General features: G+C 42.8%; 1 protein-coding gene across 3 annotated transcripts in view; it reads left to right on the forward strand.

The window, feature by feature from the left end:
• Nucleotides 1-552: 552 nt before the first annotated feature.
• The window catches only part of MCC (MCC regulator of WNT signaling pathway), a 230,681-nt gene continuing 204,583 nt past the window's right edge, over nt 553-26,650 (forward strand). For 2 of the 3 annotated variants that reach the window (XM_055790266.1, XM_055790267.1), the window contains exon 1: nt 553-2,089. In XM_055790266.1, the coding sequence (XP_055646241.1) occupies nt 1,953-2,089 (137 nt within the window). In that variant the 5' untranslated portion in view covers nt 553-1,952. The remainder of the gene's footprint in view (nt 2,090-26,650) is intronic. The other variant, XM_055790268.1, reaches the window with a different exon arrangement.

Raw genomic sequence — 26,650 nt, forward strand, 5'->3', positions numbered from 1 at the left:
GGATCCAATCTTGCTCCATTGGTATTGGTGGCTTTGTCAGGAAATGCTGTTCTAGGGCTCTGTGTGTTAAGAATATACTTAATGAGAAGAAACGTGATATATTTGCAGAATGTGTGCAAGAGTTCTTGTGTATGGGTGTCTATGGCATCTGGCTGAAGAAAATGGTCTTGTGGCTGCCCAGCTCATCCAACACTCAATGTAAACAAACAGCTGCAGTAAACTTAAGTCTCACACACAAGCAACATCCTATACAGGACTGAGAAGCAGCACGTGCTAAGACTAAGAGTAAGATCTTTGTAGGTCAAAAGATGGGACATGATGGAAATCTTCCAAGCTTACACACTACAGTCTGAAAGGGTACTTTGCATTATTCTCTGCTGTCATTGTCTTGAAAGGGTATGGAAGTGCATTGGCTCCATACCCCAGTGCTCTGGTCATCCAGCAAGAACCAGTGTGAGCAACCCGATTTGGAAAACTGCAGAGACTGACAGAATATGAGTGTATGCATGCTTGTACCTGCAAGTAGTTTTAGTTAATAAAAAAAAAACACTACAGAGGCTACTTTGTAATGACTTACTTCATCAAGATACAATACATATTAACAGAACTATTCCCATCAGTTATTATACTTGAAAGGGACTGTGCAACAAGAGAAGTGTGATAACTTTGCTGACTTTACATATCCATGAGCCACTGTCAACAACAAGGAAGACCAAGTTGTTATGTGGGAAGTACCAGGTGTCTTCAAAGACTGAAGTCATAGGAGAAGGATAATATCTGATACTATGAGAGAAATGCATGCCCTTAATAACAAGGTATTTTTTTCATAAACAGAAGTAGGTTAGGAAGAAACTTAGCTGACCTAATTAATCTCAGGATGATGGGAGTAAGAAACATGCTACTGTGAAACAGGAAAAAGCTGTTCTAGGCTGTTTCAAAATACGTTATTTCCAGCAGACATAAAAGATACTGCCATTGCTGCCATTGGTGTATCAGTTCTTTTCACGAGTAAGAAAAAAAGGACTGATTAAAACTTAAGTAGGTGTTGAAAAGGGTGCCAAAAATACTAAAGGAAATGAAGCTGTTCTATACATGCAAGATGAAAACGTTTTTTCATCTGGCAACATGTAGACTGCAAAGAAAACACCTTTACTCCAAATGCCAAGGAGACAGAGAAGCCAGGGAGAAGTATAAGCCATGAACAAAATCAGAGCACTATCTGGTGATGAATTGTTGGAGCAGAAAAACCAATGATGTAGTTTTCAGGTAAAGTTTGATCAGTGGAAAGGAACTGGATGTGTCAAGAGGAGCTGGTGCTGTGCCCCAGAACGCTGTCACCGGCCCAGCACCCCGTCAAACACCCTAAGCGTAAGCAGAAAGCTACAGAAAACACTGGGTTTAAGTTTGCCCCAGCTTGGTTTCCACCGGACAGCCCGGGTCCAACCGGCCGCAGCACCGCGGAAGGGGCAGCAGGTGACCCCCGGGCCGCCAGACCGAGCGAGGCTTTGCCCAGCACTCGGCGGCCGCTGGCGGGGTGCGCACCGTGACCGGGGGGTAGCCAGCGCCCACCCGGCCGGGCCGCTCGCTCCGGCGCCGCTGTGCTTCCCGGCAGCGGGAGAGCCGGCGGGGAGATGGGCCGAGGGGGGCGCAGGGTGATGGCGTGCGCAGGGAGGGAGCGGGAGCCTCTGCCGCCTCCTCCCCCCGCCCCGAGCCCGGGCGCCCGGCGGTGGCAGCGCGGCCCCCGGCCGGCCCGGGCCTGCAGCGCTCCGGGCCAGGGCGCTCCGGCCCCCGCGGGGCCGCGCCTGGGCTCGACGGGGCCGCGCGCGGCGGGGCTTCCCGCCCCCGCCCCGGCATTGTGCTGCCGCTCGCACTTTGCAGGCGCGGCGGGACCGGGAATCCCGGGCGCCTGAGGCAGCCTCGCCTCCTCCTCCTCCTCCTCCGGAGCTGGGCGCATGATGGCGGCAGCCGCCGTAGCGGAGGCGAGCAGCGCCGGGAGTAGCAGCAGCGATACCTCGAGCACGGGCGAGGAGGAGAGGATGAGGCGCCTCTTCCAGACCTGCGACGGCGATGGGGATGGCTTCATCAGCAGGTAGCGACAGGGGGAGGTGGCTCCTTGCGCCGTGGTACGGAGCTCTGCCGTCCTTTCCCCCCAGCTCCCCGGCCGCCCGTGAAGCGGCGTCTCAACTTCTGGGCGAGTTGGCGTAGTTCGCAGAGCGCAGCCGCCACAGGCCGGACCCTCCGCGCCGCCGCCTTGTGCCGCGGGGCCGCCCGCCTCCACTGCCCGCTGCCGCACGCTCCTGCCGCGGCCGGTCCCTCACGGGGCGCGGCGGCCGGCCAGCCCAGGGTGCCCCCGTTCCCCGCCCCCCCCCCCCCCCCCCCCCGGCTCCCCGGGACCCCCCGCTCCCCGGGCCGGGGCTTTGCGAGCCGGGCTCTGGCCGCCGCAGGCAGCTTTGCGGGAGCGGGGCGGGGGTGAACGGGAGTGCCTCCACCCCAACGGGTCGGGAAGGTGACGCCTCTGACCCGCCTGGGTGTGATCACATGAGGCGCTGGGGGGGGGTGGCACCTAAACAAACCTGGTCACAGGTAATCTAAGAGAAAAATCGTGCTGATCTCCCAGTTCGTCTGATTCTACTTTTTTTAATACGGTTTTATCAATATCCTTGTTGCACAGTCCCGTTTAGACTCTGCTGCTAGTCCCCGGTTGGTTTGGGGGTTGTGACCCTGGCTGATGGGTTTCGGGGGTGGGGGTGGGGGGAAGCGGCGGGCTTGTACATTTGCGGTTACCTGGAGCGAGCAGTGATGAAATGTGCATGTATCTGGAAGCACCGGCAGTGTGTTTTGGTCAGGACTGGATTTTGTTTGAAGGGTGCTTCTGGAGCTAGTCCTCTGCTCTCACACCGTAACTTAAAAACCACTGAGCTGCTAAAGGCGAGATTTGCCAGAGATGCTGGGAACTTGTATTTTCAAAATGAAACCTGTGCAGTTAGTGATTGCCTCTAGAGAGCTGAGTCAAGAGTGAGGGAATTTCTGTCTTATATAACCTGAAACCTAAGAATATGACCCTGCAGAAAGGTTAAGTAAACGTCAATCCCCACTGTCATCTCTTTGGAGCCAGAAAGTTGTTGAAAATCTGTAACAGCTGGCAGTCACTTTAAAAATAAAATGTAAGGGTCATGATATTTCTTATCTAAACAGCTCCCCCAACACTCTTTTTCTCCCTGGCCTAATGATTATTTTGACAGTTGTGGTTCTGAAATGTAAACTTTGAAAATGTATGCTTTCCAACCAGTGTGCCAAGATTGCTTCTCTCTCCATTTGCTTACTGTCTTCATGGAAATTATTTTGATGTCTGAAAACTTAGGATGTTCACTTTAAAGCATGTGCTGCCTCCTCAGTTCGTGCTTGCTGGTCTGTGCTGTGATGCTTTTCTGCAACGTACACTCAATAAACTTCTGTATGTTTATAATTCAAAGACATTACTGAGGGAATGTTAATGTTCTAGTGCTTTATAGCACATGGACAGCTGAGAGATTCTACCATGACACAAGCCCTTCATTTCTGATGACTTTTCTACGTTGCCTCAGTTTTGTTGCCAATTTTTCATGTGTGTATTTCATAATGGGCGTTTCTGAACTTTGCTTGAGCTACACTGTTGAAAACTCCAGGGCATGTCTGAGGAGGGACATTGGATTTCAGCCGTAAGTAGAAATAAAGCCCAGAGGACAGTGACTGAAAGTCCTTCAGGTGGTGGTGTGTCCATTGTTGAAGGATGCTGATGCCTTGCTTCAGAAGGGACCTGTGCCTTCAAGGCATAACTGGTATGATCCTGATCAGAGAACATAGTGTTATAAATTACTGTCTTCCCTTAAATTTCCATATTTATAAGGAAGTAGTGAATTAATGTTTAACAAATGATCTTTGACATGAGAGGGAGTCGGTTTTCTCAACGTTGTTAGCTAGCCTGGGTAATCAGTCTTGTAAATGGAATGTGATCCTTCCTTTGTGTAGTGTCTCAGTTTCCCTCATGATCCATTTTATGGTGATGGCTTGTGCAGGAGCAGACTGGTTCAGTGGTTTTTGGATGTATTGGTGGTATCTGCCACCATAGTCTTACAGACAGCCATGGACACACAGCATCCCTGTTAAAAGTATAGCAACTAGAGTTTTTCTGTGGTTTACAGACTTAGCGTTTAGGTAATTCCATATTTTTTAATGTAATGGATTAAAATAAAGACAAAGTTACACCTGCTTTTACGCTGAACTTAATCTTGCCATTCTGTGCTTACTGATTGTCTTGCTTCTGCTTTTTCTTTTTTTCATACAGGCAAGTTGCTTAGTTTTCCTGTTCCCTCTTGCCCTGCTTCCTTGAACTTTCCTTTGCTTATCCTTGAGGGCAACAATTTCTTTGTTTCCTTCCCTGTAGCGCCAGTGGAGATGGTGGGCTGACTTCTGCGTGTTACTGTGCCTTTTAGAGCAGGTTAAACCTTGCAATAGATGGCTGGGCATCTATATAAAGAGCTAAAACCAGAGAAGCCAGCGCTGTAAAACCAGCTGCTTCATTGTGCACTAGAACTGATCTATAGCCTTTTAATAGTTTGAACTGTTTTTTCAGAACTTACTTTCAGTGCAGTGTGGTGGAAATTTGCAGTTTTGCAACTGTTACTCAGCATAAGTTGTCATATCTTTCCAAGTGAGTATCCCTTCTCTTCTGCTTGCAGGGATGTCAGTAGTTTTTGTAGCACAGGCAGCAGTTTGTTGATTCTTTCCAGCTCCCGAGCTGTTACGGAAGAGAAGGTCTTTATTCTTGCAGCAAAGGCAGGCATTTTCTATACATGTTTATTTAGTTCATATTGCATGGGGAAAAGAGCCATTGGCATTCCTAATGAAGTAACATTGTACCTCTGCTGTGGAAATGCTTTGTTCTGTATCAAACAGTAAACCTCTTCAAGTAACAGCAGGGAAGGCACAGATGGAGGGGAGGAACATGACCTGAGATACTTATTAATTTTCAGGCTCTCGCCTGAGGTCCTGGTTAGTTTTCTGGCTCTAAATAGTTAGGATGATATCAAAATGATAAAGCATAACTAAGTGTGTGTTTTAATCCAGAAGAAGCTGAATGATGGGGTATGAAGTGCTCAGCCTGTGTCTCTGAGCATTGTGTTTGATGTGTGCATATTGAAATTTTGCAACATCTAGCTAGACAAATGTCCTAAGAAAACACAAGAGTTTTAACTTGTTGGTTTATACTGAAATGGCTTTCTGTTCTTTTGGGATTAATACTAGTTATTCAGTGATTTTAACATCTTGCAAGTGCTTGGCATTCTTCTGATACTACAACGAGAGGTAACTGTTCAACAACAAAAAACGCAAAGCAGTCCATGATGAAGGCTGGATGCTGGTCGCTTGAGATGAGCGGGGTCAGCCTTGCTGAGAGCAAAAGGCCTTAAACACTGTTTACAACAGAACTGTGTTTTCACAGCTGTAGCTGGATTGTGTTGTTAACAAAAAGCTGTTAACTGAAAAAACACTAATTACAGGGTTTTTTTGCTTTTTATTCTGTTTGCTTTGAAAAACTTCAGAATCTGATGTTACAGTTAAAAATATATTCAGCTTCAGATGGTTGATGCATTGGGGGAGGACACCTGCTACCTTCTTTTTTTTTTAATGTCAGTATATGTGGCTTTGGTTGATGTCAGCAAGGAAAGTGAGAACATGCTGGGTTTTTACAGGTGGCCGGCAAGATTAATGTCTTCTTTAGAAACTTAATTGCCTTGTAGCTTTATTATATGTGGATTGTACCGATGTTCCATTTAGCACATAATGGATTTCATCTTTACTGCAGAAGTCACTAAATGGGTTTCCAGATTATTCTGTTCTGACACTGCAAGGTCTAAATAAGGTTGAATCTTCAGGAAATACTTCTGCTTAAAAAAAGGAAGCTATGAGCTGTGGATTTAATGGGTGAAGAAAAAAATTAATTTCATTATTAAGTTACAAATGTGCTAGTTTTCTGATTTTAAATTTTAAGCATGGTTAAGTAATTTCTAGGGTTTTGAAGTAAAGAGATGAAGCTACTGTTTAATTCTGAGAAAGCTACTCTTTAATTCTGAGAAAGAATTGTTATATTAACAGTAATGGAATAAAATTCTGTTTGTAGAGTCTGTTTGAAGGTATTTTCTTCTGTGTACCCAGATGTTTTTTTTTTACGCTGAGGTCAATTACAGAAAATTTCTGGTAAAAGTAGAGTAAGGTGTTTAAAACCCATAAACCTACTGATTTTGTATCGAGCTTATACAGCCCATCAAAAGGACATGGTGAAAGACTGTATACTTCGCTAGCCCTTCACAGAGTCAGTTGAAAGGAACTTGTTGGATTTGATCTGTTATCTGAGTGATTTGAGTGGTATGTAGCTCTGGGAACTTAAAACCTTTGCTGATAGTTCCCTTTTCAATGGGCTGCAGTAGTGGGGCATTCTCAGCTTTCTTGCTGAGTACATCTTGGCAAGTGTTTCTGCATCTAGTGGCCACATGCTATTAGAAAAGAAAAAAAAATATTTTCAAGAAAAGTATGTATCAATTAAGTGTGTTTTTAAAGGAAGGAATTTATGCTTCTAGGCTCTCTGTTACTACACACCACAGCCATTACCACTGAACTTTTTTTTTAGGTGGTTGCTTTTGCTAATGTGCTTGAACTTCTGAGCTCACCATTTAAAGAGACACCTGTTGAAGCACAAAGGGACCAATTGAATGGAAGGAACAAAATCAATGTGGGTTGTCTGTGACCAGCCAAGTTGGCTGTTGTGCTGTTGTTATTTGGAGTATATAAGACTTGAAATACATATGCCGCGTCATAGCAAGTTAGTAATTCAGGCTGACATCCAGCTAACAATTTTTGGTGTATCATAAGCTGGGTTTTATAGCTGTGGAAGAAACTGTGAAAATATTACTGCTGTAAGCCAGGTAGCAAAATAGTTCATGTAAATTAATTTATGAACTTGGTTGAACTAGATCCGTTTATGGGATTTTTGATTTTTTTTTCTTGCAGTTTTCTATAAGTAAAATAAGTATCCCTGAGAAATGTTAAGTGGCCAAACTGATTGCCTTGGAATCTTCTTAAATAAATGGGTAGAGAGTGGCCTTATAACTGGAGAGTTTTGGAATAAAAATAATCCTTTAGTTATTTAAAACATATGAACCTTATGTAAAACATGAGATATTTTATTCTTTGTTGCCTGAATGTGGGCCAGACTTTTAACTGATTGTAGTATAGCAGCACAGAATTAGTCCTGTTGAGTTTGACTTCATGGGTCTTCAGGAGAGAATGTATATGAAACAGAACTATGAAATTACAAAAGTGTCTGTGATTTTTGTTTTTGAAATGTAGTATAACAGTTAATTTTCCCCTAAAACAATCTTTTGCTATTCCTTTTTTACTTTCTCCTTTAACAATAGGTAATGACTACAAAGTCTTTGGAGTGGATATAGATGTTGCCTATGACTAATCCAACTTTCCTTCTTGCAGCTGTATGTAGGGTATACAGTATACTTTAGACTGTAGCTCCATATGAAACCACAAATCAGGTTCGTACAAAGCATTGTCAGAGATTTTGTCCAAGCATCATATGTTTTAAAATTCATACATAAATTGGAGGTAGTGATCTGAATGTCATAGAAGATGAGCAAACTATGAGCTCAGAACTGCACTGTTCATTGTTACGGGGTGTGGGGACCGATGCAAAGAAGCTACTGGAGTGGGGTAAATTGTGATGAACTTGTGAAAGGTCCTGTAAATAAAACAGGTAAGTGAAGCAAGCGTGTAGTATTTAACATGGATATTTAGTGAGAACTGAATGGATAGATACCAAGTTCCAAATTCATCAATAGGGTAACTGTTTGCTGTTTGGCCTTGTGTTGTTGCCAGCCTATCACTTGCTGCTTTCAGTGTGCAGAGGTGCTCTGTGTTAATGTTGAGGTGAAACATTCCTTGTTCACAAGGGAGCAGCTGACTGTGTTACGTCAGGGTCTTCAACCATGTAAAGAATATACCTACTGCGTGGCCATGAGGTTCTCAATCTTCTCCTTTCTGCTATCTCTGTATTTAGCAATTAATAATTTCCCAGGGTTGGCAGGAGTTGTCAAGCAGAGTACAAAAAACTCTGTTGACATGAGAAAAAGGCCTTTTTTTCTCAAAGACTATACTTACCAAAGCAGTTTGTGACAGTAGTAGCCTCAAGAAAACATACAAGGAAAAAAAACATGAGCAGGCTCTTCCTGTCACTATTTTTTCTTTGACTTCTGGTTATGCTCTGCTGTAGTTGAATTGTTTTCCTTTCATAGATAGTCTTGGGACAACTGGAGGAAAGCTGAGCAGAGACACCTGTATGTGTATAGTAATGCGGACTTAAGAGTGTAATGTTAAAATTGCTCCTGTTCTGAAATAAGCCCAATATATAGACTTTGCAAAAAAGATCTGAACAAGGAGCTTTTTTATCGTTTGGTTCACATATATGCTAGTAATCTCCTGGAGACTGTTTTAACTTGGTAATTGCTTCTAAAATGATACTAAACTCTGTAACTGTACAAACGTACACAGGCAGGTTTGTAAAAGATTTTATCATCCTCTTTTGCTGTTGCAGACATAAAGTTTTATGTGCTGTACATGCAGTTCTGTAGCGCCATAGTGGTAAAACGTGGGTTTTACCCATAAGATGATCGTTTATGAGCTTATGCAAATACATTCACTCACGATCTCTGAAAACTTAATTTGAGTCTGAGTTAATATTCTGCATGCAGATGCTTTCTAGTCCCTGCAGGCTATTCTGTGCTAGTTGGAAGCAGCATCAGGAACAAAGTAGTTGTAAGCAGAAGCTGCTGTGAGTGCTCAGATATCAGCAGACTAGGGAATGATAAAGCCACATATCCTACAAGCAAAGGGTTTAAAAAAAATCAGTTCTGTAACAGATCTGGTGGAAATAAGAAACTGCCTTTGAAGGCTTACGAGAGAAGTAGTATTATTCTGCAACTTTTGCAGGTACTGGGGCTTCAAATTTCAAAAGCAGTTTGGTCCCAGTACTGTACAGTCCTAAATCTGGCCTTAATCCAGCTGTCTGACAAGGGAACATCGTTTAGAAGCAGTCTGCAGAATGTCAGAATGTCACCAAGATGGGGACAAGGCTTTGCTTAGTTCCTGTGTTCAGTCTGGCTCTTCATATTGCTGCACTGTTCTTCCCATGGAGCACTGGAAATGTTGTTAGACCCCAGTACAAGATTTTATTCTCACTTGAGACCCGGACTATTCACTCTGTGCTTTATTTAACCACCTGAAATCTTCACTCAACTCTGTTCTAGGAATTCCAGCAACAAAATGCCTGAACCTTGATAAAACTGGCTTTGTCCTTGCACTAGTTTTTTAGTGTGTCTTGAAAACAGTTTTAGCTCCCAGGTTCTGTTCCTTAATTTTATCTTTCATCCATCTCCATTAGGAAGCTGTCACAGGGTCTGTGATCCATGTAACTGAAAGAGTGCTTTTATATAGATAGAGCACAATACTTACTGTATGCCAAATAAGATAGTGAGTAGAAGCACTGTGCTGTGTTTTACATGATTGTAGTCTGTTTTCTCGGTTTCTCTTGGGACTTGCCTTAGTCAGTGGTTCCACAGTTATACAGAATCTTCTGGGGTTTCAGTCTAACTTTGTCCTCCACAGGTCCTCTCAGAGATTCATAATGAAAAAAAGAAGCAGGTTCTGGGGGAAGGAAGATGGACAGATACAGATGAAAAGCCAGATACCTGCATTATTCGAGGATGAAGAAAAAAGTATTGTTTGTTAAATATTGTGTCTAGAAAACATATCAAGAATCAATATTCAATAAAGGCTTATGTATTTCAAAGTCTGTATTTGTTACAGCTAATACAAGTCGGAGGAGTATACTCAAACTTGAATTTTCTGAACTTTTCATGGTTTTGAATGTTAACTCTCCAGTTCTTAGGTAAACGTGAAGTCACGTGAAGGTTTATAATATAACATCTTAGAGCTATCAGTATCTTTAAGTTAATAAAGTTAGTTGGTGTATTTTACACAGGTTATTGCATTTTTCTTTCCTCATTGGCATTAGTAATCTGGGAAAAGTGACTTAAGTATATATCTCGGGCTTGTTGTTACATGGTGTTAATTGTGTTCTTTTTCTTGGGAGCTTGATGTCCAGGTAGATTGTAATGTGGAAAAACTGAGCAGTGAGTCACTTGAGAATACAATTGTCAATCGTTTTGAACCATTTGAAAGTTACCAACCAGTTGCCTTGTAAGTCCTGAGTTGTTTCTTATCGTTATTAATTTTTAATGAGGTTGCTAATGGCATATTATTTGGGTTATTACTGACAGAGAATTGAACTTCTCTTTAAAGTCAGTAATTTCCCTTCTGTGGCCCTGGAGGGGAAAAAAAAGTAGTTGTTAAGTCGGATTTTTTTGCCTTGTGTTCTTCTGGATTTCTTGGTGGCAATTCTGGAAGATGATAACATCACTAATATACTATATTATTCTCCTCCCAAGGGTAATGGGGAGCAGGGGACCTCACAAGATGCTTTGGTACCTGGCCTTTCTAACAAATCCATAGCCCAGGTCTGTAACATAGAAATCACTGGTGGCTGTTCTAGCAGTATGACTGGGATTACAGTAAATGTTTGAAGTTGTCTCATTGATGTGGGATTGCATGTTCTTCTGCTTATGGCAGACAAAGGAGTTAGCATCCTCCTTGACCACATTGGTTAGCTCACATTTCTAAGGAACAGCTTTTCTTTCAAACCCATAGTTTGAAATTAATGGATGGGTTGACTGTTTTGGGAGGCACTTGGATGAAAGAAGAATTTTGGCAGTGAGTGGTTAACTCTTTGTCTCCCATTATTTGTCTGGTTTGAGGATGCCACATGCATGCATTTTGCTGGCCATTGTGAATGGATTCTAAAACAATTAAAAAACCCTTCTTTGCCTTAGTTTGCTGGGTTAGAGTAGTTAGTGTCTGAAATTGGTTCAAGCAACAGGTCATGCACGTTTTGATGGGGAGCAAGGAGCCTCACAAGATGCTCAGGCACCTGGCTTTTCTGGCAAATATACAGCCCTAAGCTAGGTGCCTGCACTGCTTATGAAATGAACTGGAAAAGCTAAGTGGAGGTTTCATGTTTTTTTGAAGTCAGCCTATACAGCTGAATGAATTGTTCCACCGTGTGCAGTCCTCAAGTTTCACTCTATGCTAGAATTTGTTCAACCAAAGAGCTGCCTTGGTTGAAAAGCAGCTCAATAAGAAAAAATTCTTTGTAGCACAGTCGGCTCATGGTTCTGGTTTGTTACATGACTGTGACTTTTAGTGTTGGCACAAGATGGAGCAAGTAACTCAAGCTTGGGGTTTAGTTGTGGTCCCTTCTGGTTATATCTGCTTGATTTTTGAACACAATTCACCCCAGATGCTCTGAACTGAGAAATGTCTCTAGAAGTTAATTCATGACCATAAAAATGGTGTTGTTTTAGGAGGTATAAAACTACAGCAGAGGTTTTGTTTAGACCCTTGGTATCTCAGCTGGTGAATGAAAGAGATCAACAAGACTAGTGTTGTGCCTAATTATGTGTTGTCCAAAGGATAGGCTTCAAATGGCATTTGGAGAAAAAGTTAAGATGTGGATACAGGGCCTTTCAAATCCACCGTATTTTTTCTGTGAATGTTCACATACATCTTTTAGAATAAACAGCACATACCTGGAATTCATCCTAGCATAGTGACTGTTTGTATGCGTGACCTTGTATGTTAATTAACATAATCATAATCAGCACATTTAATGTCTCCTTTCTTCTGAGAGTTTTTCTGCAACAGTGTTTTCTTACATTTAATAGAACAAAACAGTATTTATATAGTATTAGCAGTTACTCAATGAAATCCCTTATGTCATTTTTAAGGGTAAGTTAGGTAACTGTCCTGGTTTTATCTGCGATAGAGTTAATTTTCTTCTTAGTAGCTGGTGCAGTGCTGTGTTTTGGACTTGCTGTGAGAACAGTGCTGATAACACACTGATGCTTTTAGTTATTGCTAGGTGATATTTATACTAAGTGAAGAGCTTTTCAGTGTTTAGGCCTTGCCAGTGAGAGGGCTGTACAGGCACAAGAAGCTGGGTGGGGACACAGCCGGGACAGCTGACCTGAAGTAGCCAAAGAGGCATCCCATACCATGGGATGTCATGCTCAGTGTATAAACTGGGGGGAGTTGGCCAGGGCCTGGGCATTACTCCTCAGGGACTGGTTGGGCATTGGTGAGCTGGTGGTGAGCAATTGTACCGTGCATCACTTGTTTTGTCCATTCCGACTGGATTTCATTCCTCTCCACTTCTCCCTCCTTTTCATTATATGTTACTATTATTACTGGTTTTGGTTTATTTTATTTAAATTATTAAATTGTTCTTACCTCAACCCTCAAGTTTTACATTCCTTGCCAATTCTCCTCCCCGTCCCTCTGGGTCGGGGGCAGGGGGAGTGAGTGAGCAGCTGCAGGGTATGTAGTTAGCAACTGGTGTTAAACCATGACAGTCCCTTTTTGTACCCAACATGGGACACGAAGGGCTGAGATAATGACAGGTCTAACTAGAGTGCGTTAGAATGAAATTGTTGTCAGTATTAATTGTATTGGCTTAATAATAATTGGCCACAATACTGGTTTCTCTCTCTTAAAGTTGCTACCCATGGTCTCAGAGCTGTGTTATTTACTTTACTTGCAGTTTGTGTTCCCTGTTGTGCCGTTTGTTCTCCTTGGGACCTGCGCTAAAGTTATCAAAATGTTGTACTATATAGTACTGGCTTATGATATGATAGACTGGCTGGTTATAAAACTAACCTGATCTGTGTACTTGGTGGTGGTGTTACCCCTGTGTGCTGCATGGTCCCTGGCCAGGAATGCCAATATCTGCACCTTTGGCTTTGTTTTCCTGGACTGTCAGCCAATGAGTGGGGTCCTGCACCTTCCCCTTCTCCACACGGCTAATTACAGAAGCATTTAGGATTTTTGGAAATTCTGAATATCTTTGGTCCGTTGGAAGCATGATAGCACAGGCCCTGTGTCGTGGTTTAACCCTGGCCAGTAACCAAGCCCCAGGCAGCCGCTTGCTCACTCCTCCTCACCCAGAGGGATGGGGAGGAGAATCAGAAAGGAATGTAAAACTCAAGGGCTGAGATAAAGACAATTTAATAGGTAAAGCAAAAGCCGTGCACACAAGCAAAACAGAACAGGGAATTCATTCACCACTTCCTTTAGGCAGGCAGGTGCTCAGCCATCCCCAGGGAAGCCGGGCTCCATCACACGTATCGGTTACTTGGGAAGACAAACGCCATAATGCCAAACGTTCTTCCCTTCCTCCTTCTTCCCCCAGCTTTATCTGTTGAGCGTGATGTCCCATGGTGTGGAATATCCCTTTGGGCAGCCCAGGCCAGCTGTCCCGGCTGTGTCCCCTCCCAGCTCCCCGTGCCCCCCCAGCCCTCTCGCTGGCCAGGCCTGAGACACTGAGAAGTCCCTGACTGAGGATAGACACCACCCGGGCGCAGCCAAACCCACCCGTGTGCTGTCAGCATTGCTCGCACAGCACAGCCACAGCACAGCTGCACCCGCTGCTGAGAAGGAAGTTAACTGCACCCCAGCTGGAACCAGGACACCCTGACCCTATTTCTAGGAATACTGAATGTGGTTTTCACCTCCAGGACCTGGTTGAGAATTAAGTGACTAACTATAACTACTCTAGCCCCCTTGACAGAAACAGCAACTGTTCCAGCCCCTGCGGCTAGTCCAGCCCCTGTGGCACACCATGCAAAAGACCAACCCATGTCAGTATCAGTTGCCTCTATACAGAAGAAGAAATGGAAATGGAAACCAGCTTTTTTATTAAAGGAGGATGAAGCAGGGCCATCACAGGATCAGAATGAAGAAGCTGAACAAAAAGTAACCTCTTGATCCCTGTCACTAGATAAACTGCAGGATATGTGGAAAAACTATGCCCATCAGCCAGGTGAGCATGTCACCTGGTGGCTTCAATACTGGGATAATGGGGCTAATAGTTCAGAACTAGAGGGTAGGGAAAACGAGCACCTGGGATGACTTTCTAAAGAAGGGGCCATTGACAAGGCAATTGGAAAAGGAATGTGAGTCCTCAGCTTCTGGAGGTGACTCCTGTCAAGTGTTAAGGAAAGGTATCCATCCCTTCTAGGAGGATGTTACGTGTCGCCCAAGCAGGTGGACTGCAATAGAGAAAGGTGTCCGGTAACTCAGGGTATTAGCCATGAAAGAGATGACTTGTTATGACCAGGATGATGCACAGTCACCTATAGATCCTGACAAAGTCATATGCCCACAACCCATGTGGCAGAAGTTTGTATGGAGTGCACCATCATCATGTGCCAACTCAGGCAGTATTGGGATGGAAAGACAATGCGCCACCAGTGGTGAATGAAGTGGTTCACTGTCTCCAGGACTATGAAGATAGTGTCTCTGCCTCCATTATCTCAGCTGTGGAGAGGCTGGTCCAGCCACTTGATGAGGATATATCCCACTCTCCACCTAGACAGACCCACATCTCAGCTATCAACCGTAGACACCCTTCAGTTTGGGAGGGAGAGTATAGAAGATACACACCACAGGGTACCCTGTGGTTTTACCTGCAGGACCATAGAGGGGACATGAGGAGGTGGGATGGAAAACCTACCTCAATCCTGGAGACACAGGGGTGTGAATTACAAGGAAAAATGATCACAAATAGGGAGTCTTCTAGGAAGGCTGATGCTTCAGTTTCCAGAGGATAGTTTTCCCAGCTTTACTCTCAATCCTACGAAATGGAATTCTAATCCATTCTGATAAGACGTAAGTAAGCAGAACTGCTCCACACTACATCTGCTTCGTACCACTGGCTGCCCTGGTGGAGAATCCTATGAGCGACATTAGGAGGGCACTGTCTCCAGCCAGGGGGAGGACAGGGACAACTGGATTTACTGGTCTGCGTGGATCCAACGGCCTGGCACATCAGATCCACAGGAACATAAAGCTCTAGTAGATACTGTTGCACAGTGTACTCTTAATAAAATCAGCCTATGAGGGGGCATAACCTGTTAGTGTTTCTGGAGTGACAAGGATCTCAACAGGTAACTGTATTGGAGACTGAAATAAGCTTGACTGTGAATGAGTAGCAAAATCATCCTATTGTGACTGGCCCAGAGGATCCATGCATCCTTGGCGTAGATTACTTCAGGAGAGGGTATCTGGAGTCGACTGTCCCAGGGGTGGAAACACAACCTACCATCTGCCTGCCGTGGACTGCTTCAGGCTGCACTGAAGAAGGGTGAGGCTCCAGAACACCTGCTGTACATTGATGAAATCATCGTATGGGGCAATGCAGCAACAGAAGTTTTGAGAAAAGGGAGAAAATAATCCACGTCCTTCTGAAAGCTGGTTTTGCCATAAAACACAGTCAAGGCACCCACACAGGAGATCCAGTTTTTGGGAATAAAATGACACGATGGATAGTGTGAGAACCCAGTAGATGCGATAAACAAATAGAAGCTGTGTCTCCACCAACCAAGAAAGAAACACAAACTTTCTTAGGTTTATGGACTTTTGGAGAACGCACAGTCTGATTGTAAGCCCTCCTTATCATGTGACACTGAAGAAGAATGATTTGAAATGGGGCCCTGAGCAACAACAAGCCTTTGAACTAATTAAATGGGAGATAGTTCAAGCAGTAGCTCTTGGGCCAGTTTGGATTGGGAAAGATGTAAAGGATGTGCTCTACACCGCAGCCCGGGAGAACGGCCCTACTGGAGCCTCTGGCACAAAGCACCAGGGCAGACTCGAGGTCGACCCCGGGGCTTTCGGAGTCGGGGATACAGGGATCCGAGGCCCACTCTGCTCCAACTGAAAAACAGTTCCTGGAAGCTTATGAAGGGGTTCTGAGCTGCTTTGGAAGTGACTGGTACTGAAGCACAGCTCCTCCTGGCTCCCGGCTTGCTGGTGCTGGGCTGGATGTTTCAAGGGAGGGTTTCTTCTACACATCACACAACTGATGCTACATGGAGTAAGTGGATCATGCCAATTACACAACGAGCTCAAACAGGAAATCCCAGTCATCCAGGAATCTGGGAAGTGATTATGCCTGCCAGAAGGTAAAGATTTCAGGATGTCACCAGAAGAAGAGGCGACACGTGCTGAAGAAGCCCCACGGTATAATAAACTGCCGGAACATGAGAAGCAGTATGCCTTGTCTGCTGATGGGACCCGCCATATTGTAGGAAATCATCAGAGGTGGAAGGTGGCCGTATGGAGACCCTATGACAAGTCACAGAACCTGCGGAAGGAGAAGGTGTGTCAAATCAGTTTGCAGAGGTGAAAGCTATCCAGCTGGCTTTAGACATCGCTGAATGAGAAAGGTGGCCAACGCTTTACCTCTGTACTGACTCATGGATGGTGGCAAATGCCCTGTGGGGGTGGTGGCGGCAATGGAAGCAGAGCAGTTGGCAGCGCAGAGGTAAACCCATCTGGGCTGCCACATTGTGGCAAGATACCGCTGCCTGGGTGGAGAACTTGGTTGTAAAAGTAAATCATGCAGCTGCTCACATACCAAAGAGTTGGGCCACTGAAGAACATCTAAATGACCAGCAGGTAGATCAGGCATCCACGACTCAAGTGGCTCAGGTAGATTTGGACTGGCAACATAAAGGTGAATTATTTCTAGCTCGGTGGGCCCATGACACTTCAGGCCATCAAGGAAGAGATGCAACAGATGGGCATGGGATTGAGGGGTGGACTTGACCATGGACATTATTGCACACGTTATCCATGGATGTGAAACATGCGCTGCAATTAAGCAAGCGAAGCAGTTAAAGCGTCTTTGGTTTGGAGGATGATGTGTAAAATGTAACTATGGGGAGCCCCGGCAGGTTGGCTATATCACGCTCCCTCAGACCACAACAGTAACAAAGGCCAGGCTACCTCTGAACAAAAACCGTGCTCCTGGTAGTTCCTATTGTGTGGTTGAGTCTGTAGGTTGGATTGATACTGTGTTTTAGTAAAATCTGAGACTAGTACACAGCACAAAGGCAATCACAGAATGGCAGAGATTGTATTGACATGTTCTGCTTCTCTGTTGATAAATGGACCTTTGTTTGCCTGCAACAGTTCTGTCTCCAGAGGTGACAGCTTTAGCGAAAAATGGACACACTGTTCTCACAGGTCACAAGATGCATTTTATATTAACAGTTTGACATAGATGTTCAGAGTGTACTATCTGAGTTATTTCTGTTCAGTAGAATGTACATTTTTTTGCCATCTATAAAACACACATTTCCATTCTGGAACTTCCCGCAGCAGACTGGCAGTCTTGCACATACCTAGTATGAAGTGGGAGGGAGACACCCACACCCCAGAGTGGAAAATATTGACTGTCAAAGGAACCTTACCCCTGCTTTCCTGGAAGAAGGGGTCGTGGTGTGGGCTACGTGCCTGGAGTAATACTGTGAGAGGTAGCCAGGCCAGGACAGAACTGTGAAGTAAAAGCTTAGCTGGTTGGATTATGAATAAAGCATGAAGAATTTTGTGGCTGGTTGACTGTTAACCCTGTCTTTTTCCTGCTGCTGCTCAGTGTAATGGAACTGAGTCAGCTTGCAAGTTAATTGTGGACTGATAGAACAGTGATTGGAACATGCAAGGCAGAAAATGAAATTAGCAAGGAGTTTCAAATGTGACAAAAATTATCTCCGAGTATCGAAAAAGTTAGCAGGAAAATCAGGGAAAAGGTAGCCAAGAGAGGGAGCCAGCGAGCTGTTGATGGCTGATGCGGAGACATACGGGGTGTTTTCTCTTTTTTTAATTTCTGACACTGAAAACGTGAAATATAATGAGATGGTTCCTGTGAAGAGGACTGCTAACAAATAACTTGGAAGGAAGGGGGAAGAAAGAAGTTACAGAGTCCTTGGATTTGTTTCAGTTAGTTGTACTTGAAAGTCTGAATCTAAGATTCTTAAAGTCATCCTCAGAACTATTTTGCAGGTTTTTCCCTGAGATCTTCCAAAGGACAGAAGTAACAGAAAATGGGGAAAGATAAAATATACTTCTTTTCTTTAAAATTACGATGAGATTTAAATCAGTTTGAGACAGCCTATAACTGGCTGAATATGGACTTGTTAAGAAAAAGTTGTGTTAAACCCATTTGATCTTTCTCAACTCTAGTAAGAACGGTTAGTGGTGGAAGTGAAACAGTAGATGCTGTCTTCTCTTTATTAAGGCTTTGATGTTGTTTTCTGACACCTGTAGGCAAGCCAGGGAAACAGAGTGAGTGAGGGAATTGGGGTTGGGTTTTGTTTCAAGCCATACTTAAAGATCATTACATATCAATAATTTGTTTTACAAATAATATAATGTATCACATTGAAATTGGAAGGATGGCCTGAGTTGGTGGCCAGCTGAACATGAGCCAGCAGTGTGCCCAGGGGGCCCAGGCGGCCAGCAGCACCCTGGCCTGTGTCCCCAGCAGTGTGGCCAGCAGGACCAGGGCAGTGACCGTCCCCCTGCCCTGGGCACTGCTGAGGCTGCCCCTCGAACCCTGTGTTCAGGTCTGGGCCCCTCACTGCAAGGGGGACATTGAGGGGCTGGAGCGTGTCCAGAGACGGGCAGCGGGGCTGGGGAAGGGGCTGGGGCACAGGTCTGATGAGGAGCGGCTGAGGGGACTGGGGGTGTTTAGCCCGGAGGATGCTCAGGCGGGACCTTACTGCTCTCTGCAGCTCCCTGACAGGAGGCTGTAGGCAGGTGGGGGTCGGTCTCTTCTCCCAGATAACAAGTGACAGGACAAGAGGAAATGGCCTCCAGTTGCACCAGGGGAGGTTTAGATTGGGTATTAGGAAAAATTTCTTCTTCTGAAGGGTAGTGAAGCATGGGAACAGGCTGCCCAGGAGGGTAGTGGAATCAACATCTCTGGAGGTGTTTAAAAAATTTATAGTTGTTGCGTTTAGGGACATGGTTTAGTGATGGACTTGGCAGTCCTGGATTAATGGTTGGATCTGGTGATCTCAGAGGTCTTTTCTAGCCTAAGTGATTCTATGATTCTGTGATTAATTCAAAAGCTGTAACTTTGGTCTTGCTTTACCTCTTCCTTTATAACATAACGTGGAAATGCTGAGTGATTCTATCAGGATGATCTACACCTGAGACAGTAATAGCTCCTTGTGTCATTAAACCATCAAAATTTGTAACGATTAAGGGAATCAGAGAATCAAACAATGCCTATTAAAGTACTTGTGTGTGAAATGGTCTGTGGAAATTGGTAACGGTTGAGGTTGTGATAAAGGTAATGAAATTTTATGTTTCTAAGTTTAAACGGATTAAAGGATCAGAAGTTTCGTGTGGCCATTTCTATTTCTGGAAGTTAGCTGGAGAGGGACTATTTACAAGGGTATGTAGCGACAGGATAAGGGGTAATGGCTTTAAACTGAAAGAGGGTAGATTTAGATTAGATGTAGGGAAGCAATTCTTCACTATGAGTGTTGAGGCACTGGAACAGGTTTCCCGAAGCAGTTGTGGACGCCCCATCCCTGGAAGTGTTTACGTCCAGGCTGGATGTGGCAACCTGGGCTAGTGGGAGATGTCCCTGCCCATGGCAGAGGTGTTAGAACTAATGATCTTTGAGGTCCCTTCCAACCCAAACCATTATATGATTCTATGATTTTTCTCCTTTCCTAGTCTGCCAGATTGCTCTATCTGTTAGTGAACTTTCCTGAACTGTTTTTCAGTTCAGTTTTTGACTGTAAAGACAAAATGTCTATCAGGCCTTAGGTGGAATGCAAAACTACATAAATTCTCCCTCCAGCACCACATGTAGGTTATTTTAATCATGTTTTACAGACTGAGCAGTAGACATAGTCTTCTAGTCTGGTAACCTTCAAAAGTGATCTGTATATTTGGGTGCTTACCCTGAGATGCTTTGGTTGCCAAAGATCATAGTGTTGTATTACACTGTATTAGAGGGCTTCTGTAATATATATTCTCTATTGGTAATGCATTCTGGGTGTATCAGATGGGTTTGGAATCGTAGTGAGTTACCCCTGTTGGTACATACTGAGAAAAGCATTTTGTACAACCTACTTCATGTGATGCTTAAGGCATGTTATCTAGTAATTTCTTTTCCCATATAAAATTCTGATAGAGATTATCCTCTACACTCTGAGCCTTCTGGAAGTTCTGACTGAAGATTAAGTTCAGTGGAAACCTACCTGTACTTTGTTTTGCAGTTGTTGTTGGCCTTTTTCTCAACTTTCCTCCCGAGTCTTTACATGAAGTATTGGTCCTTGTAGTCTTTGTGTGATGCTACAGTATATCAGCTGTTGTACTTACTTCAAGTTCTAAGAATGAGATGATAAGCTTTTACCTGAAGGTTTTTTCATTGGTGGCTAAAAAACCAAGTGAGCTGGAGGACAGCTTTTTGTATAAGGTTTGCTTATGGATGAATTCATGTGAGGTTAGGCTGCTGGTCAATGCAATAGAATTTCTCTGTCATTTGAAGGTCTCCACATGTACGAGAGTTGCCATAGGTCTTGTGTCACCAAGGTGAAGAGGTGAGTGCCTGTCGTCGTAGGACAGTGAGTTGTAGAAAGTGACAAACATGAGCAGAGGTAAACCAGAGGGTAGTTTGCCTCTGAAAGGAATGGTGCTGTCACTGGCCTGGTGCTGGCTTATCTTCCTTTATAGTGAACTGGTGTGCAGAGCTAAGTAAACAAAACCTGTTGCCTTTATTATTGATCAGTTTTGTGCTGCTTAAGTGCCTGCTGAGACAGCCCTAGTGGAGGGCAATGTGGGGAGACAGGTGGGAGAGTGGGATTGTCATTTTTGACAGCAGCAAGCTGACCTACTGTATCCCAGATTTTTGCTTGTTCGTATGAAGAAGTAGAAAACAGAGCAAAGGAAGCTGGAGACAGACCACTTCTGGAAGCCTGCCATGGTAGGCAGGAAAGAGGACCAGAAGGATGGATTTTCAGAGTAGAAAGCTACTTCTTATCTGGAGGGAAGTAGACTGGCAGGGCAGAAAATACTGGTGATTTGCAGGAAATCTTGGATTGGCAGAAAGAAGTGAGGTACTTCTTGCAGGATTTTATTTGACCTAGGTCTAAATCAAAGACTGGTGAAGAAATAGAGGCAAAAAGTATGGTTTTGGTTTGGTTGCATCCCGCTGCTATGGGCTGTCTCAGCTGAGAGCAGCTTCAGAATTCTTCTACAGCGTGTATCTTGTGAGTTTAGGCTGTTGTCCCTAGATCAAATCCCACATGGTGAGATTCCCAGGGGTGGTTGTGCTTAAGTTATGTGGAAATCTTGGTCTTACTTGCTTTGTCTTGAAGCTGCATGAAGGCAGTGACACCAACTGAAACCTGCAGCGGCCGTGTAGTTGAAACCCAGACACAGAAGTCTGGAGAATGCTCAGCTGGAGGGAGGGAGTTCTGTTAGCATCTTCTGTGACATGGCAGCCCTCATTCAGACCAAGTTTCTCTTTTTCTTTTGCACGGGCCCACAGCTTCTTAACAAGAAAGCAAAATAAGGTATTTTAGGAAAGTACTCTTTTAGTATGAATAGTGAATGTGAGTTGTTTGCGGAAAAAGACAATTCCAAGATCGTTGCCAGGATTGTTTGCCTGCGTGGCTCATAGAAAAGTCAAAGCTAGGGAACTGGTGTAATTCTGTGATTTAAGCAGTCAGGGGCTTGGCTTACTGTGAGAGTCAGAGCAGATGGGTGAGCAGAGCTGCATGGAGCCCAGAAACACAGCGGTCGAGTAATTGTCTGGCAGCTGGAGCTTGGTGACTACACTAGGGAGGAAGGATAAAAGTGATCTAGCTCCAGTGAGTCCAGTATGTATTTTGTATTTGCAACTTTGCTTTGTTTCCTGGGATGCTACAGAATGCTCCATTAGATAGGCATCTCCAGGTTAGTCCTTTTTAAATTAATGTTTCAAATAGGTCACTCTTTATCTACAGTGTTGGTCTAGAGGTGACTCAACGCAACTGCGTGGAACAGGGTTTTTTTACAGTTTGTTTGACCCTACTTCCCTCTAGGGAACCTGGGTGCATCTTTAATTTTGACTTTTCTTCTTCAAAGGTATTTGACCTAGACTGCAAGTTGCATAAGTGAAGATTAAATGTTTCCTGGCAAAATGACCCCACCTTTTTAGTAGCTGAAAAATTAAATTCAAAAATATATGGTTGCTTTTGGTGTTACATAGTGGCTGTAGAACCATCTTTACTAGCTATCCTTTATAAATTTGCTAGAATATAAGATGGGAAAAGAACAGGAAAATTATGCCACTGGTTCTGTTCAGTCTCAGAGTGAATCCCTTGCAGGTATTGTGCAGTGTGCATGTATGCTTTCATGTATGCTTTCCTAGGTAGTTCCTCAAGCTTACCAAAGCAATAATTGGAGCAAGGTAAAAGTCAGTACAACAGGATATATGCTGTTCTAGGAAAAAAAAAAAAAAAAAAGACTATGTTACTGATCCTGTTTGGGCATCTAACAAAAGTTTCATTCCTTTTAAGTTTGATTTTCCACAAAAAAAAACACAAACAAAAAACCCCACAATTAAAAAAAAAAACCAACCAAACAAACAAAAAACCCCAACCCCTGCCAACCCCTGAATGCTTTTATGTTGTAGTTTTTAGGATATGCACATGTACGCTTAATATATATGTTTAACTGCCCAATATTATTATAGCATGCAGTATGTATGACTGTATTTTTGTATTTAAGTTCTCTTGAGGGAGAAGATTTGAATGTTTCAAATTTATATGAAGTTAGGGTCATTTCTTAATGTTAGAGAAATCCTGTGTTTTTAAACTGTGTTAGTTAAGAAGATGGAATGTGTAACAATTCTTGAAGGATTGGTGCAGTAGGTGATGATTAAATAATTAGAACAGATTGTGACAGAATAACCTGATGTTTTTCTGTTAAAAGAAGTTTCTTGTGATGGCAGAAATTCAGTTTTATAGGTTTCTTAGCTTGCTTTCTGGTGGTTTTCAAAACTTAGGTACCATTGATCTGATAGTTAACATGTCCATAAAATTTGTTCAATGGTACCTTTTTTTTTTTTGAGTATGTTTTTCCAATGAAAATTGAATTAATTCAAGGTTAAATTAGAAGATTCTACTTAAGTAGGGGTTCTTTTCTCCTAGTGTTGGGCTCCTTTGTCTAAAAATACTCCAGATGATTTATTTTGGAGAACGGTTTTAGTATTATGTAGCAAGCTTGCTGAATCCAAAATATGTTTCTGATTGGTGGGATGAAAAATTTTGTAGGGGCTGTATTCTTGCACTGATGTCAGTTAGTATGTATGTTTATGTTGAGTTTTTTACATTTGGCATATGGTCCATTGAGACTGTTAATAGAAAGTGATACTATGGAATTGGAAAGTCCATGTTGGTTGTTTTTTTTTTTTATGGGAACTATTACAGTTTACATTTTGTTTGTAGTTTATGTGTTGGTTCCCTTGTTGTCTGAAGAGCTACACTTTAACCACAATTGAAGTAACAAAGCTGACTGTCTAGATTCTGATTTCCAGTTAGGTACCTTGGGCAAAACCCAGGAGAGTTACTGAAGAGAAAATGGACCACAGAAATGGAAATTAGTATTACCAAGGCTAAAAATGTTCTAAATATTTTAAAATATTACAAATTGCAGTGTTCATAAACCTAAGTACTCCTCTAACTCGTATCTACTCTAATCCTGTCAGTTTTTTTCAAAACTCTATCTATTCTGTGTCTTCTAGTTTTTTGGGGTTTTTTTCCAGTGCTTATCACTTAAGGTAAGCAAGACTGATGTGTCATAAAACAGTGTTCAATAAAACAGTTCTGTAACAGAATGGCAGGTGTTCATGTTACGTGTTAGTTGCCACTCGAATGCTCTGGAAATACTTTTAAATGCCCAACTCTTTGGGCTTTGAAAAATTCCTACCTTTGATATACAGGTGAGAATTCATTTGAGATATGTTTACATGTGTGGAGTGGGTTCTCCAACATAGAGACTTCCTGTTCCCAACTGTCTTCTGTGTGTTTGTCACCAAAAAAGAAGACCCAGATTTTGTAGTAGTTAGTAGGAAGATGTCGCAATACCCAAAGAATAGAGAACATTTGGGTTTAAAAGCAGATGTACTGGAATTATGTACATCTGTCTGCCAAAGATAAGCTTTCCTCTGTGTTGAACTGATGTCTTAGGAAATACTTCTATAGTTACCTTGATTTTAAAAGTTGAATCAGAGTAGGTGGCTGGATTATTTTATGAAGTTATTTTCTTTAAAAAAAAAGTTCTTTGTTATTAATCAGCAGGGACATACCTGCAGTGGAACCGAACACTCTGGTGTCATAATCACTGGTTGTAGAATTCTATTTTCCCGAATATTTTATCTTTATTACATTTCAGAATGCTTTTGAGACAATTTTCTTTTAAAGTGACTAGAAGTTCCAATTACAACCTGTAGATATTTACACAGAAACTCCTGCAATTCTACATGAAAAATGTTTGTAGAATTTGGAACAGAAATATTCTTCTTTACTTAAAAATAAAAATCCTTTTGATAATGTTTGTAGATGGAGATTAGGAAAATGCTTGTTGTTTCAGATTGCATGATGCACTCCAAGTAAGTGAAATCTGGTTTCAGTAGTGCTTGTAATCCTTGGTTACAGCAAGAGACTACAGAGTAGTCTCTAATTTATTGTTTTTTTGTAATTCGTTACATCTTTTCTTTCTTACGCTTCTGTAAATTGCTTCAGGCAATGTCCTCAAGCTGTAGATGCTACAAATGATACTCAGTTTGTATTTACCTAACAGGAGATAAAGTTCAGCTGTCAGGATCCCCTTGGAGATGTCCTTGGTGGGCTGTGTTGAGATGAAGGGTACGGTTGTTACCTAGAGGGCTGTGTAAGCCTGCTGCCAGTGCCGCAGTCTCCTCCTGCCCCAGTGTGGCTCTTCTGAGGCTAGGGCAACAGACCCTTGTCTTGGAAGCCCCTTGCAGTCACTGTGCACTGCTTCTCCTAATACTTATTTCAAAATTAGCTGTCCTCTGGGGAGTGCCTCAGTCTGCGATGCTGTATCTGATCTGTTATAAGAGAACACATCTAGGCGTTTCTTAATTGTGTCTGTCATTGCCCTTGTAAAAATTGGAATGCTTTGTCATTCTTAGTTTTCTTTGGATCGCCCTTGTGAGATTGGTCTGTGTTGTTTTTTAATTTTTTAAAAACTGGGAACTGAGCCATGCTAAGATTATTTATTTACTTATTTATTCATTGATCATATTCAAAGCTAAAAGCAAAACTCTGACCAAAGTTTTAACTAATTAAAATTAAAGTATCAATCTCTTACTTTTGACCTATGTAATGTAATTTAATTCTCTTGTAATAAAGTTATTTCTTGTCATAAGTGGAGATTTTAATATTTTTTTATAAAGTACATTTTCATAATGTTTTTATTATTATTATCATCATCATCATGATTTATTATTATTACACTCCCGTTTTACTGTAAACATCTCTGCCAGGAATTCTGTTGGGCAGCTCTGGATGCCTGCATGGAACAGGCATAAAGCTCCACCCAGTGGACAATTTCTGTAGAACAGATGGGCCTGGACTGTGATAATAAATTACCTTAGTGAAAACTCTTCATCCAAGAACTTTGGATATTTCACCATACTATGTTTTCATAGAAACCTGAATGATGTTCAGATATTAGTAATGAAATAATAATACTAATGATTCACATAATAGTAATATCATTACACATTTTCTTTACCTTCCTCTTACAGAAAGGTTTTGTACATAAAAATAATCAACACTTAAAAGAAGCCATGACTTATTCGTGCTATCTGTGGTGTGAATCAATGTGGTACTATCATGCAATCCAACTCGAAAAGTATTTAAGGAAAGGATGTCAGGAAAGAAATAGTAAATGTGAGAGTAGCAAGGCAGTGGTGATTTTTTTTAACTTTGAAATCAGAGAGAATGGGGCAACAAAAAGATCTTGATAATGTGGAATAGCTGTTGCTTCGGATCTGACTGAATTGGGTTACCCACATTTTATTTAGATTATGTTAGTTGCCATTTGACAAGTATGTATCTGTCATCCTTCAGTGGCTGGAGAAGTTGTTTCAAGATTTTATTTCCTCCTCTCTCCCTGTGCCTCTTCCTCTCTAAAGTGAGATAGCGTAGGTGGAAGAGGAATAAGATGAAAGAAGGTCTTTTGGCTCTCCCTTTTCTTTGGTGGTTGAGTTTCTCTGAGTAGCAGCAGAATGAGGCAGGCCTGAGTCTATCAACTTTGTCTCCTGCTGTTTATGAAGACTATGAGCATCTGGAAGGGAGCAGAGGCGCTTTCTCTGTATCCTCAGGAAGATTATTTGGTTTGGGTTTACAGTTGCAGAGTTGTGTTTGCCTGAGAACAGCAGTGGGTCTTTTAATGATTTACATTTTGAAAAAAGTATGACAATATCCTCAAAAAAAAAACCCTCCCTTTTCTGGGAGGTTGATTTAGTCTCTGATGAAACAAGTGACAGGAATTTCACTGGGTTGCGCATCTGCCACTGTTGGCGAATATCAGGTGTTTGTCTAATAGTCCGCTTACATTCGTA

Source organism: Falco peregrinus, chromosome Z (assembly GCF_023634155.1).
Source record: "Falco peregrinus isolate bFalPer1 chromosome Z, bFalPer1.pri, whole genome shotgun sequence".
Lineage (NCBI taxonomy): Eukaryota > Metazoa > Chordata > Aves > Falconiformes > Falconidae > Falco > Falco peregrinus.